The 13678-nt window shown below is 51.3% G+C and overlaps 1 protein-coding gene across 1 annotated transcript; it reads left to right on the forward strand.

Moving 5' to 3' along the window:
* Positions 1 to 7054: 7054 nt before the first annotated feature.
* LOC114888348 (complement C1q and tumor necrosis factor-related protein 9) lies at positions 7055 to 13381 on the forward strand. The gene is made up of 3 exons (XM_029210463.1): positions 7055 to 7220; positions 11096 to 11158; positions 12609 to 13381. The coding sequence occupies exons 1-3, from the start codon at positions 7055 to 7057 to the stop codon at positions 13379 to 13381; spliced, it is 1002 nt and encodes a 333-aa protein (XP_029066296.1).
* The last annotated feature ends 297 nt before the right edge of the window (positions 13382 to 13678 follow it).

Below are 13678 nucleotides of genomic sequence, written 5' to 3' on the forward strand. Positions count from 1 at the left end.
TTGTTTTGTATCTGTATATTAAAGTTAATTTACCAAACTGGCTGTAGTAATGCATTGGAGTGTGTGTGTGTGTGTGTGTGTGTAACATACATATATATATATATATTTTTTTTTTTTTTTTTTTTTCAGTACGTGGGCCTCTCACCGCTGTGGCCTCTCCCGTTGCGGAGCACAGGCTCCGGACGCGCAGGCTCAGCGGCCATGGCTCACGGGCCCAGCCGCTCCGCGGCATGTGGGATCTTGCCGGACCAGGGCTCGAACCCGTGTCCCCTGCCTCGGCAGGCGGACTCTCAACCACTGCGCCACCAGGGAAGCCCCGTAACATATATTTTAAATGGAGAGTGAGTGCTAGGAGGCTTTCTAGGATTTGCAGCTCCTTCTCTGCCTGGACACTGACAGATTTCTTTTCAGCAAAAAATCATCCATTAATGAACTGATGAAAACTGCTGGGGTGGGTGCAGGAGAAGGAAGGCCCTGAGGGGAACAGAGAGCGGCCACTCGACTTGAAAGAAGCCACCAAATATCGGAATGAGACTGGCAAAGCCAAAACTGGAGTGAGAAGCACAGCTCTGGCTCCCGGGGGCACGAGGCAGATGCGGGCCCTTCCCGGTGGTTCCAGATCCGCAGGTGGCCCCACTCACTTAGCCTTGGTGAGTGGGCTGGATAAGAATTTCCTTCCCTAATTAACAGCTCCGCAAAGTTAAGCAAATAGCCCATTGTTGCTGTGACCGTCATCAGGAAAGCATCCCCACGAAGGTTGACGCAGCGCCCCTGCTCAGTTGTTTACTCGTAACGGCCTTCGGCTCCCCTCCTTGGGCTGGACTGAAGGGGCTTTGCTTAGGGGGTCAGGGGTGTGGAAGCTCTGGAACCTAACCCCCCTTCGGAGGGCAGTTCTCACAGCTCAGGAGGGCACCCCGTGGAGGGAGGAGAGGGCTGAGGGTAGGGCCGTCCTCAGAGGGGTTCCGGGGAGATGGCCCAGCCCGGGAGCCACTGTCCCACCGGCCACCAGACAGACGGTGAAACGGGCGATCCTCCCATGGGGCGTGTGCTCCAGGGGGGCGAGCACGTAGAGCATTACTAGAACGCAACGTGCATTGTAAACATTTGAGTTCTAGAAGGACTTTAGGGATGGGGGCCTTTCCGGGGTGGGTGGGGGCAGGAGGGAGGGCCTACGCAGACCCCTGAGGGGGAGCCCCGAGCATCCCTGGGTGAGCTGCTGGGATCCAAGTGCGATGGGAGTTGAGACACCAATGGTGGAAGGTCCATCTCAGGGCTGCGGGCCGGGGCGCTGGGTTGTACTGGGCGGAGTCTAGGCGAGGAGAGCTGCTCCAGGGGCAGAGAAAAGGCGGACTTAAAACCAGAGGCAGGGGGATGACTGGCGAGACAGAATCCAGCAAAGAGACAATGAGAAAGGAGAGAAGGCCGCTGTCAGGATGCTCGGCGAGGATGCAGGTGCCCGTCATCACCTGGGTGGGTGCTGGGCGCTGCTGCCATAATCGGATACAGGAAGGGATGGCGTGGAGGGTGGGTCTGTGACTGTCTGGACCACCCGGTGGAAGCACGGGGCTGGGATGCAGATGGGGGAGGGCTGAGCAGAGAGCAGGCAGCTGGGGGTGAAGGTGCACCTGGGGCCCCCGCCTCAGCCCTGAGCGAGGCAGAGAAGGGGGAAGCGGCCTGGGGTGGGGAAGGGGACAGGAGGGCAGAAGGAAGAGACTGTCCGCAGGGCCGAATGCTGCCCACACGCCTGCCCCTGAGGAAGGACCCAGGTGTCCGGGCGGAGTTAGGGGTCAAGAGGCCAGGTCCTTAACCTGTGACGTAATTAAACCCCGCCACTGCCCTGTGATGCTGGTACTGTTTTGCCTGCCATACAGAGAAGGAAACTGAGGCACAGTAAGGGTAGGGGATTTACCTCTGTTCAGGGGGGGACTCTCCCTGCACCCCACTCTCCCTGGGGCCTCTGCATTCCAGCTTGGCTCTCAGAGTTGGTTCTGTGAGAAACAGCATTGGGTGCATTTGTTCTCTCGATGCTATTTTTAAGTCAGAAATCAATGTTAATAGACACTGATGGGAGAAGATAAGAATCAGTGATCACATGGGATTGAAAAAATAGTTGCACTATGTTTTTCTTAGTGCCGTGTGTGTGTGAGAGAGAGAGAGAGAACAGGCATTAAACTCTTAGGCAGTCGAATGCCTACACTAAAAGGAACTACACAGAGTCAGAGAGATCTAGTTAAGTGATGTCAGTTCTAAGGGTCCGGGATCCGATCGAGGCCTAACAGCATCGTCTTCAGTTTGGTCCTATTAGCTCGTGATTGATCGCAGAGAGGAAGCAAAGGCACAAACGTCAGTCTAAGGGGAAGCACCTGCCGGGGGGACTCCTCCCTCCAGACCCACCTGGAAGCTGCCTCACCTTCTCTCGCTACCGAGAGTCTGTCATACAAAGTGAAGTAAGTCAGAAAGAGAAAAACGAATACCGTATGCTAACACATATATATCTAAAAAAAAAAAAAAAAAAAGGTTCTGAAGAACCTAGGGGCAGGACAGGAATAAAGACGCAGACGTAGAGAATGGACTTGAGGACATGGGGAGGGGGAGGGGAAGCTGGGACGAAGTGAGAGAGTGGCATGGACGTATATACACTACCAGATGTAAAATAGATAGCTAGTGGGAAGCAGCCGCATAGCACAGGGAGATCAGCTCGGTGCTTTGTGACCACCTAGAGGGGTGGGATAGGGAGGGTAGGAGGGGACATGGGGATGTATGTATATGTATAGCTGATTCACTTTGTTATAAAGCAGAAGCTAACACACCATTGTAATGCAATTATACTCCAATAAAGTTGTTAAAAATAATAATTAAAATAAATCAAAAAATAAAATTAAAAGGACGGAAAGAAGGAGCTAAATTGGCTGAACTAAGTGGTGTTGCTGGAAGATGCCCCTGGCTCAAGTGTTGCCTCAACTTTTGAAGTTCTTCCAGGACACCTTGTGCTTACTTGTTCCCTCCCCTTCCTGCTGTTTTGCAGATCCATCCACTAGGGAATTGTGTGGCAGGAAGGTGTGATTTTTATTTAGTTTGCTCCTGATTCCTTGTTTGCATAGCACCTGCGTGCCGCCTGCAGCCCTGGGGTTCAGGTAAGAGCCTTAGGAAACAATTTCTTTAAATTCACTTTAAGGCGTCAGAGTCCTAAAGCAGCTCTTGTATTACTGGTGTGTGATAATCCTGCTTAAGTAGGTATCTGTCTACAGGGCTTTGGGTAGGAAAGGGGCTAAGCCAGCTCTGAAATACATTCTTAAGAGGCTAAACAAGAGACGGAGGCAGATTTTGAAGTTCTTCTGCTAGAACTCTGCAGACTGGCTGCGAGGAGGGATGAAACCGTAGTATAAATCATGAGAATTAGCAGACCTTTCTAGAGAGCTTTCTAGAGAAGCCCATGGATTATTTTGCACAAATGTTAACATGTACATTTGTATATTCGTGGCAATACTAACTTACCCAGTGTAGTTTAAAACAAGGCCTTCAGCATATGTTGAAGAAGAAATACATATGTACAAAGTATAGAGAAAGTGGAAGAAAATGTATTCAATGAAGGCAATTTGGAGATTTAGGTTCTTGGACTGTCACGTCTGGGAGGGATGCTGGGTTCACTCATCCCTCGCATTTTTTGCAACCTTTAGAGGCTAGAGGTTTGGAGACCCAGTAAAGATTGCTCAGCTGGGTTCTGGCAGGTCTTTATTAAATCTCTGTATTTGGGAAAGTAAGAATGATGAAGAGTAGAAACCTTTAATCCTGGCCGTGAATTAGGGACAATTAATCTTGTCCTTGGAGAAAATTAATCAGGAGGGGCCCTGAGTAACCTTTCAGAAAGAAATTCAGTAGTGAAGGAGAATGTAGGTCAAGCATAGGAGAAACAAACCAGAAATAGGAAGTAAGAACCTATTTTATTTGGGTCTAACAAACAGTGACTCCAAAGCCATTTGCAGTCTGTATCCCTCTGCCCCTAACCATTTCCGTATGTCAGGTTTGTGGGGTCACAGGGGCTTCCCAGGGTCCCTCCTTCCCCCCGACTTGACATTCAACAGAAGGACTGTGTCCATTCTCTTTGCGTTCACACGGACTGTATTGCTCTGTCTAAGGCAGGGCCTGCTGTGGGATTTTTAATGTATCACCTGAAGGGTTTTTGACCCAGTGGGTCCTCAGCAACTTTGTTGGGCTGAGTGACTACAGATGTCAAACCCTCCTCACTTTGGATGAGCACGCACACCTTTGACAGCTGAAGCCTTGCATCCATCAAAACTTAGGTTAGCTCCAGGAGGGAACCTAAATAACAGGCTTGGGCAGGTTAGCAGCACGTGTGTTTCTCTCTCACGTCAAAGATGGGCTGGGAGGGCAGGGCTGGTCTGTGTTGTCATCAGAGACCAGGATTTCTCTGTCCCCAAAGTGTTGCCCTCCAGTTCATGAGGGAGGGTGCACCCCTTCCCGTGAAGGTCCTGGCCCATCAGGTGCACGTGTCACTTTTACCCACTTCCCACTGGCCAAAATCTAGTTTCACGGTGATACCTGGGCTGCAGGGGTGGCTGGGAAATGAGTCTATTGTGGGCAGCCACGTGCCAACCAACATTTCTGTTACCACTGATGATGGTAACCTCCAGCCACCTCCCTGGTGAAGATTTGCATGTGGTTGGAACCAGGATAATATTTATTCATTCATTCATTCATTCATTTATTCACTGTCATTCATTTATTCAACCACTCAACAGATATTTGACTGTGAGTGCTGAAAATAAGAAGGTAGGAAGATGCAGTTGCTCTCTTCAAGCTGTTACCTGTAAGTGACGCTAGTCTAGGTGCTGCGTGGAGAAGGGGCAGGGCAGGGGGGGCAGTGATCCAGAGAAGACAAGAGGGAAGGTGGAAGCCGGGGAGGGAAGGATGGGAGACAGACGGCGTCCTAGCTCCAGTGCACTCTGGAGAAACACCAGAAGTAGGAATTAAACATTGAAACTGAGGAGCCAGCCAGAGGCTTTGTGAGAAACGCAAATGTAACTTTTTATTTTGGAAAATAACACATGAATGTAATTTCTACTCTATTCCTTGTGCAAACCGTCATGTCCTTCTTGAAAAATTTTTTCTTTAGAGATGGTGCCACAGCTTATCTCACTGCTTCTTTGGGAGCAAAGCATGTTCCTTTATTCATGATCCTTTGTTGAAGTTTGTCTACCTGCCGGGCCTGGGGTGATACATCTCCGCCCGTGTCAGGTGTGCAGAACCAGGGTAAGAATCACAGAAGGATGGATGTTTGCTTTTATCTCAGCTCTTCTCTGGCTGGAGAGCAAAATGGAGTTTATCCCAATTTGACACCTATAGGAGCTCCTGATCCTTTTTATTCCTGGAATAATTGTAACACATTTTGAAACAATTAAAAGGGAAAAATCTAGACCCCCTGCAGAGGTTGGTCTGTGCAAGTTAGATTTGACTAGGACCAGTCACTTCTGAGTTAAACAGAAGAGGAAGGTGTAGGTTATTTATGGAATTTGGCTCTAAGAAAACGCAAGTCAATTTCCTGAAATGGCGTAACTTTGTGATTTTAAAGGGAAACATCTGTCCTTCCGTCCCCAAATACTTCTATTTGCATCAAGCTGCACCCTGAGGCTCATGGAGGCTTCCATATGACGGCGATGTGACCCTCTGGATGACAGTCTGTCTAGCTGGGTTTTAAAAATGTATATGTAGAAATAGTTTTATAGGCACTGTAAAAAAGCATTTTAAAAAGAGATAAGCTCCCATAACCTCACCATTCCGAAGCCACCACGTGCGTTTGGATACATTTGCTTCTAGTTTTTGTTACTATGCATATAGGCACACGTTGCTTTATTGCGCTTCACAGACAGCGCGTTTTGTCACAAACGAAACATTTGTGGCAGCCCTACATTGAGCATTTGCTCACTTTGTCTCTCTGTGTTCCATCTGGGTAATTCTCACAATATTTCAAGCTTTTTCACCACCATTACATTTGTTCTGATGATCTGTGATCTTTGGTGTTACTACCGCTACTGCTGAAGCCTCAGAAAATGGTTAGCGTTTTTCAGCGATAAAGTATTTTTAAAATGAAGGTATGTACATTGTTTTTCAACATAAGGCTATGCACACTTAATGGACTACGGTATGGTATAAACATAACTTTGATATGACCTGGAAACCAAGAAATTTGTGTGACCCAATTTTTTTCTGATCTTTACCTTATTGCAGTGGTTCTGGAACCAACTTTTCTACTCTCTGTCTCTGAATTTGACTATTCTCAGTACCTCATGTAAGTGGAATCACACAGCATTTGTCCACTTGTGACTGGCCTAGTTCACTGAGCACAGTGTCTTTAAGGTTCACCCATGTTGTAGCCTGTGTCAGAATTTCCCTCCTTTTTAAGGCTGAATCATATCCATCATGTGGGTGGACCACATTTTGTTTATCCATTCATGCATCAATGGACACGTGGGTTGTTTCCACCTTTTAGCGATGGTGGACAGCATTGCTGCTGTGAACGTGGGCGTAGAAATATCTGCGGGAGTCCCTGCCCTCGGTTCTTTTGCGTGTATGCCCGGAAGTGGGATTGCTGGAGCAAATGCTAATTCCATGTTTGCTTTACTGTTCAAAATGTGCTTTCATGCACAGTGTGCTCCAATTTGGTTTTTACAGTAGCCCTGTGAGGGGAGCATTAATCTCTCCTCTGGCTGCAAGGAGGGGTTTGCCCAAAGTGAAACGGTCAGTTGGAGTTTCTTTGCCCAAAGCGAAACAGTCAGCGGGGGTTTCCTGACTTGGAACGTGGCTCTCTCCCGGATCGCCCACCATTAGAGTCTCCCCAGTCACACGTGCCCTTCCAAGGACAGTGTCCTTCGATTGTGAGTGGCCAGTCTGCTCCCAGCTGCCCCCCGACCCGCCCTGACTATGCTGTCCAAGCTGGACCACTGCAAAGAGCAGAGGCTTTGTCCGTGGCCCCGGCAATGAGAGTTTCTCCCTTCAGTCTGTTTCCGTCTTTCCGTTCAGCTCTGTCATCTGAGCCATGAGGATCTGGTGGCTCCTGTTCGTCTCCGGGGCCTGCGCAGGGATGGTGAGCTCACAGGACACCTGCAGGCAGGGCCACCCTGGCGTCCCCGGGAACCCGGGTCACAATGGATTGCCCGGGAGAGATGGACGTGATGGAGCAAAGGGCGACAAGGGGGACGCAGGTACCCACCACCTGTTCCTGCAGCTGCCCCCCGCTCATCCCCCTTCCTTTCACCTCCTTCATTCATTCATTGCCTGTGTGCTCACCCCTCTCCATCCATCCATCCATCTATCCATCCATCCATCCATCCATCCATCCATCCACTGCCCAGAAGACACTGATGGAGAGCCTGCTCCGGCCAGATCCAGACTGGGTGTGGGGTACAGGGCAGCACGAGCCATGAGGACCCCTGTCCTCGTGGGCTTTCCCACTGAGTGGGGCTGCCTGTCTGCTGGCCACCATCTCCGATACTACAGGGCCGTTTTCAGGAGCTTGTGATGTCATAGATCTTTCTGCCTCAGGCGACAGGTATGAGGGATCTTTGGCACCGGGTCCTAGAGAGACATCCGACGGGTAGGTCTCTGGCAGAGAGCACCCAGCATGGTGCAGGCCTTGCCGTGAGGCAGGCGGTGCAGAACGCCAGAGAACAGGAAGGGTCCTGGAGCCCCACAGCCGCTCCTCGGGTATCTGTGCTGTGTCCTGGGACCTCCCCACGGTTTGGGGACTTGGGGACAGGATCCAGCCTCTGGGAGGGACAGTCCCAAAAGCCAGGATGTGTGAGTGGTTTCCATGACAAAAACCTGTAGGCTTGATTTCTGAATGGGGTTCTTGAGCCCTGGTCTGACCATAGGGTCCTACACCTAAGATGTAAGCAGAGGACCCATCTGGGTGCAGGAAGAAAACATCGAAACTTCTAGTGACCTCTTAAAAGATAAATTTAGGTGAAGAAAAAATTGAGGTTTTAAAATGCTTGCTATATGAATCCGTGTGAATGGCCTCACTTGGTCGGTTTGCAGATACACACGTGTCATTTGAGGCCTGGGCCATGTCCCGTGGGAAGAGTGGTGGCCCACAGTGTGAGCAGGCTGGCCGGGACCCTCCCGCGTTCACTGACCTTCAGCATGTTGGGATGTTTTGCACTAAGTGTGCCTGGACCAGGGGGTTCTCAGATTATGCTGTTGAACTATCACAAAGAGATGGGTGCTGAAAATACTCCCGCAAAAAACCTGATGGTTGAAGGTGAACTTGATAATGCAAAGCAGTAAAGAATCCTGAGAAGGGCAGAGCTGCCATTTCTATTAATGTGAATTCTTCAAATGTGCATTAGAAGGAAAAAACAATGATGAACGTCAGTCAGATCTGTCAAGACGTCTGCCCCCGCAACCCGGAAATTATTATAACTGTGAGCAGGTGAATTTACATTTACGTTCATTGACATGCCCTTGTCCTGACTGTGGATGTCCCAAGGGTATCACAGACTCATAGGAAGATGGACACCAACTAAGTAAGGCATTTCAGGACTCGTGAGAAGCGTGAACACAAGCCGCTGTCATTTTTCTCGGTACGTCGTATGAGAGCCTCACCAAACTTAATGATAAACATTTAGAAGCCTCTTTTGATATTTCTTGATTATACCAGGGAATTAGATATTCCTCTGGCAATATTAAAGTGGCATAATACACAGAAAGCAGTTTCAGGATGGACTGAAATTAATGCTTTGCCAGTAAGTGCTGTTAGAATATGGATTTTGAAAAAGCCTTTAAGATTTGGAGAAACAAGAATTACTCAGCGTGGGAAGTCTGCTGCACAGATGTGTGACATTCCAAGTGTTTGTAGGTGTTTCCCTGCTCAGGGCGTTTGTGGTCTAGCGTTTACTGAGTAGGCTGGATGGGGCGGAGGGTCACCAGGGGCAGTGTCCCTTCTCACCAAGCCCCGCCCTGCACTCGGCGCTGGGCTCTCCTACCGGATAACAACACCTCCAGTAAGTCCACGCCGCTTTGGGGCATTAGGCCCGTCTCATTTCTGGGGAGTGAAAGGTCCTGTCCAAGTGAACGGCAAACCCTCCATCTTATTGAAATCCATCCCTTGTCCTCCCGCTGGTATCACGTGTGTACATGTGCGTACACGTGCGTGCGTGTGCCCGCACACGCGCACAGGATACCCTGTGTCTTTGAGATCCCTCCCCCCACCCCGCCCCCGTCACTCCCACGCCCCTTCTCACTGCGAGGACCGCCTTGGATCCACCAGCGGGCTGGGCCGGGAGAAGCGCGGGAAGGCATCGCTCAGATGACGCTGTCAGAGCCTGACTCCGCGGCCCTCCAAGCGTCACGGCCCGATGCTGGCCTTTCTCCTGGGAGGCTCTTTGTGCGCCTCCTGTATCATCCCTCGGAATGGACGATGCACTCGCTGCCTGCACCCCCGGGGCTGGGGCACGTGCTCTCCGCGGCCGCAGTTTTCTCACCCGGGTCCTCGGAGGCGCCCGCCGCCCAGGGAACCTCAGCGCTTGTGCAGCGCCGGGCAGCCTCCCTGGATTCTCCTTTACACTCTTCTCGGTGGAAGTGTCGCATCCGTCTCCGTGACTCAGACTGCGGGCTCACAGCCTCGCTTTCTCTACAAACGTCTGAGTCCCCTTTGCTCCAGAGCCGAGGCAACATTTCTGCGGGCCAAGGGCGCGGGTGGGAGCCAGGTCACAGCCCCCGTCTGGCGCTCATCCTGTCTCTCCGGCTCAAGGGCGCATGTGCGCGCTGGGTGGTCTATCTCCAAATTTGGAAGGTTTAATTTAAAACGCTCGTTATAACATATTCTATACACACAAAAGAAGATAGATGGAGAGAGAAGGAAGACAGATGCTCCCGTATCCAACACCAAATTTCTCTACCTCTCCGCTACTCATTCTCTCTCCTTCTTCCTCCATGGTCCCCGTTCTTTCAAGTTTCACATACTTCCTTAAGACTTGCATGCTATATATATAGTTTATTTAGATTATATACAACACGCATGTTTTTTAGAAGGATATTATGTCACATTTCTCACACTAAAAATTAACTTAATCTTTGTCTTACCGTTTTCAAATGTATTTGTGTGTATGTTTTATTTTATTTTTTAAATTTATTTATTTTTTGGCTGCTTTGGATCTTCGCTGCTGCATGCAGGCTTTCTCTAGTTGCGGCAAGCGGGGGCTGCTCTTCATTGCGGCGTGCAGGCTTCTCATTGCGGTGGCTTCTCTTGTTGCAGAGCACGGACTCCAGGCGCGTGGGCTTCAGTAGTTGTGGCTCGTGGGCTCAGTAGTTGTGGCTCGTGGGCTCTAGAGCGCAGGCTCAGTAGTTGTGGCGCACAGACTTTGTTGCTCCGCAGCACGTGGGATCTTCCCGGACCAGGGCTCGAACCCGTGTCCCCTGCGTTGGCAGGCGGATTCTTAACCACTGTGCCACCAGGGAAGTCCCGTGTGTATGTTTTATAATGAACATGTTTTTAGAACATTACCTGTACATAGCTTACAAACATACGTGTGTGGACATAACATAGGATGCTGGTGCTCGGGGCAGCCTGTTCTGAGCATCAGGACCCCTGCGTGCAGCAGAACCTCATGGCCTGATGTCCCAGTGGGTCTCCACGGCACCTTGACCACCACTGTAAGGCGCTAGAGAGATCCTTCTGGAACCCTCTCTCCCATGCCAAGTAGTGTGGTGTAACCATGGTCATCTGCGCTTTCATAGGAGGCTAGTACTTCCACTCCACCCCCCACAGAGTGATGGAAAAGGAGCACAAATGACAAAGCCACCCCCCCCAAGTCCTTGTCACGTGAGAAACATGCAATCGTGATCATCCGAGCTGGCTGCTTGGGAAGCCCACCAGTCCACTGCACAACCCGCTTCTTGGCGCACTCAGCACCCTTGCTGCTTGCCCCTGCCTGCCCTCACCCCGCAGGTCTGTGAGGGGTGGGGTGTGCGGGTCAGGCTGGGGCTCCCCGGGACCCTCCATCGCTGACTGGGACCCACATCGAGGGAAACTGGAGCTAGAATTTTAACTTCTGCCTATTTTCTCATTTTCCATCAGGCGAACCAGGACATCCTGGTGGCCCAGGGAAGGACGGGACGACCGGAGAGAAAGGAGAGCCAGGTCAGAGATGGCTTTCCGTCCTGCTGTGTCCGCAGCCGGAGCCATCAATGATAGGATAGGAATTATTAAGTGCTTACCAAGGACAAGTCCCTTACGAGGCTCCAAGGATGCTCCAGCGATAAAGGCCACACGGTCCTTCTCTCCAGAAGCTCAGGGTTCACTGCAGAGATGGGCAAACTTTCCATAAAGGGCCAGATAGTAAATATTTTCAGCTTTCCGGGCCACGGGGTCTCGGTCACAACTACTCAGCTCTGCCGTCATAGGGAAAAGCTGCGTAGAGGATGCCTTAGTAAGTGGGGCTGCGTTCCAGTGAAACCTGAATTTTACATAATTGTCACGAATCTCAGAACACGATTTGTGACCATTTAAAAGTGTCAACTGTTCTTAGCTTGTGGGCTGTCAAAAACAGGTGGAGGCTGGACGTGGCCCGCGCTCCATGGTTTGCTGAAGCCTGATTTAGCGCTGGGCCCTGAGGAGGGACGCTGGATTCTGACTCAGCGCCTGGGGTGGCACTGCAGCAGAAGGTGGCCCTTGAGCCGGGCCCTGGAGGCAGGGAGGATGCTGGCAGCTGTCGCCCGAGGGGGAGGGAGGATGGTTACCACGGCAACACGAACAGTGTTCTCGACCCACTGGGTCGTTCTAAGTGCCTTCCAGGTGTTGACTCACTTAATACAACAGCCTATATTTTATTTGTTATCCCAGCCGTACAGGTGAGGAACCAGGTGTAGCTGGGGAATCAGCTTGTCATTAACGGTGGAGACTGGGCTGGATCCTGGCGTCTCACTCCAGAGCCGGAGCTCGGACCACGGCTGTCCAGTCAGGGTGTGGGAAGCGGGAGGCGCCGGGGAGGGGGGAAGGCGGAACCACGACAGCGCCACGCACCTGGCGTGGTGCACAGGCCGGCAGACGCGGCGAGCAGTGAGTGCCCACCCAGGACCACCTGACTCCAGGGAGGGGATTCTCGGGGGCCGTCACGTCATCGGGGCTGCGCGTCAGCTACCAAAGCAGCCCTGGTGAATCTGCTGTCTGCCTTCTTCCCTCTTCCAAAGATGCGTCCCCTCAGGGACGGGCAGAGAGCTGTCATTTCTTTCTTTTGTTTTTGGCCGTGTCGCTCGTCATGCAGGATCTTAGTTCCCCAACCAGGGATTGAACCCGCGCCCCCTGCATTGGAATCGCAGACTCTTAACCACTGGGCCTCCAGGGAAGTCCCAAATAACTGTCATTTCTAACGTGAGCCCCGATGCTGATATAGTAGAGTCAAAGGGTGTTTTGTGCACATGTGTGTATCTGCACAGTTTAGGAGTAAATTAACTTTCAAACCCTGAGCACATGCTGAAACTGTGCACTGCCTTATCTCATTCACTTGCTCAATAATAGAAAAACCAAAGTTGTTTTCACAAGCAAAGTTTCACAAATCATCTCTTCCTCCATTCTTTCTTGTCCTACCCAGGAGCCGATGGAAACGTTGAAGCAAAGGGTGTCAAAGGTGATCAGGGCTCAAGAGGCCCCCCAGGGAAACACGGGCCAAAGGGACTTGTGGGCCCCATGGGAGAGAAAGGCCTCAGAGGAGAGACCGGCGCCCAAGGGCAGAAGGGGGAGAAGGGCGACGTGGGTCCCGTTGGCCCAGAAGGGCCAAAGGGCAGCACTGGACCTTCGGGCCCAACTGGTTTACCTGGCCCCGTGGGCCCCACCGGAAAGCCGGGTCCCAGGGGAGATGCCGGCCCCCTGGGGCCACAGGGTGAGCCCGGAGCCCGGGGAATGAGAGGCTGGAAAGGGGATCGAGGAGAAAAAGGGAAAATTGGGGAGACGCCAGTCTTGCCCAAAAGCGCCTTCACCGTGGGGCTCACGGTGCTGAGCAAGTTCCCTCCGTCAGACGTGCCCATCAAGTTCGACAGGATCCTGTACAACGAGTTTGGCCACTACAGCGTGGCCACGGGGAAATTCACCTGCCACGTCGCCGGCGTCTATTACTTCACCTACCACATCACCGTTTTCTCCAGGAACGTCCAGGTGTCTTTGGTCAAAAACGGGGTAAAAGTCGTGCACACCAAGGACGGTTACATGAGCTCCGAGGACCAGGCGTCCGGTGGCATCGTCCTGCAGCTGAAGCTCGGGGACGAGGTGTGGTTGCAGGTGACGGGAGGGGAGAGGTTCAACGGCCTGTTTGCGGATGAGGACGACGACACCACGTTCACGGGCTTCCTTCTGTTCAGCAGCGCGTGATGGGTCGGGGGGCGGGGAGCGGTTATAACTCTGTCTCTCCATCCGCCCGAATCAGCTTGGTGAAGACATTATTTGATGATTTTACCACGTTAATTATATCACCACTGTCATAACCATAAAAAGGTGAAAGTAGGAAAGTTATTCCTAAAACTGAGTCTATAGAATTCGCTATCCTTCCAAGAGTAAATGTAAAAATACCTGCTCTGTTTATTACAATGTATTTGATATTTTCCATCATTCCCGTGATCTGAAGAATCCTTTGCTCGGGCGTTCCTTGTGGGGAGTGTTTTGATATCA

This window comes from Monodon monoceros, unplaced genomic scaffold, assembly GCF_005190385.1.
Source record: "Monodon monoceros isolate NGI ecotype Baffin Bay Population unplaced genomic scaffold, NGI_Narwhal_1 Super_Scaffold_8, whole genome shotgun sequence".
Taxonomy (NCBI): domain Eukaryota; kingdom Metazoa; phylum Chordata; class Mammalia; order Artiodactyla; family Monodontidae; genus Monodon; species Monodon monoceros.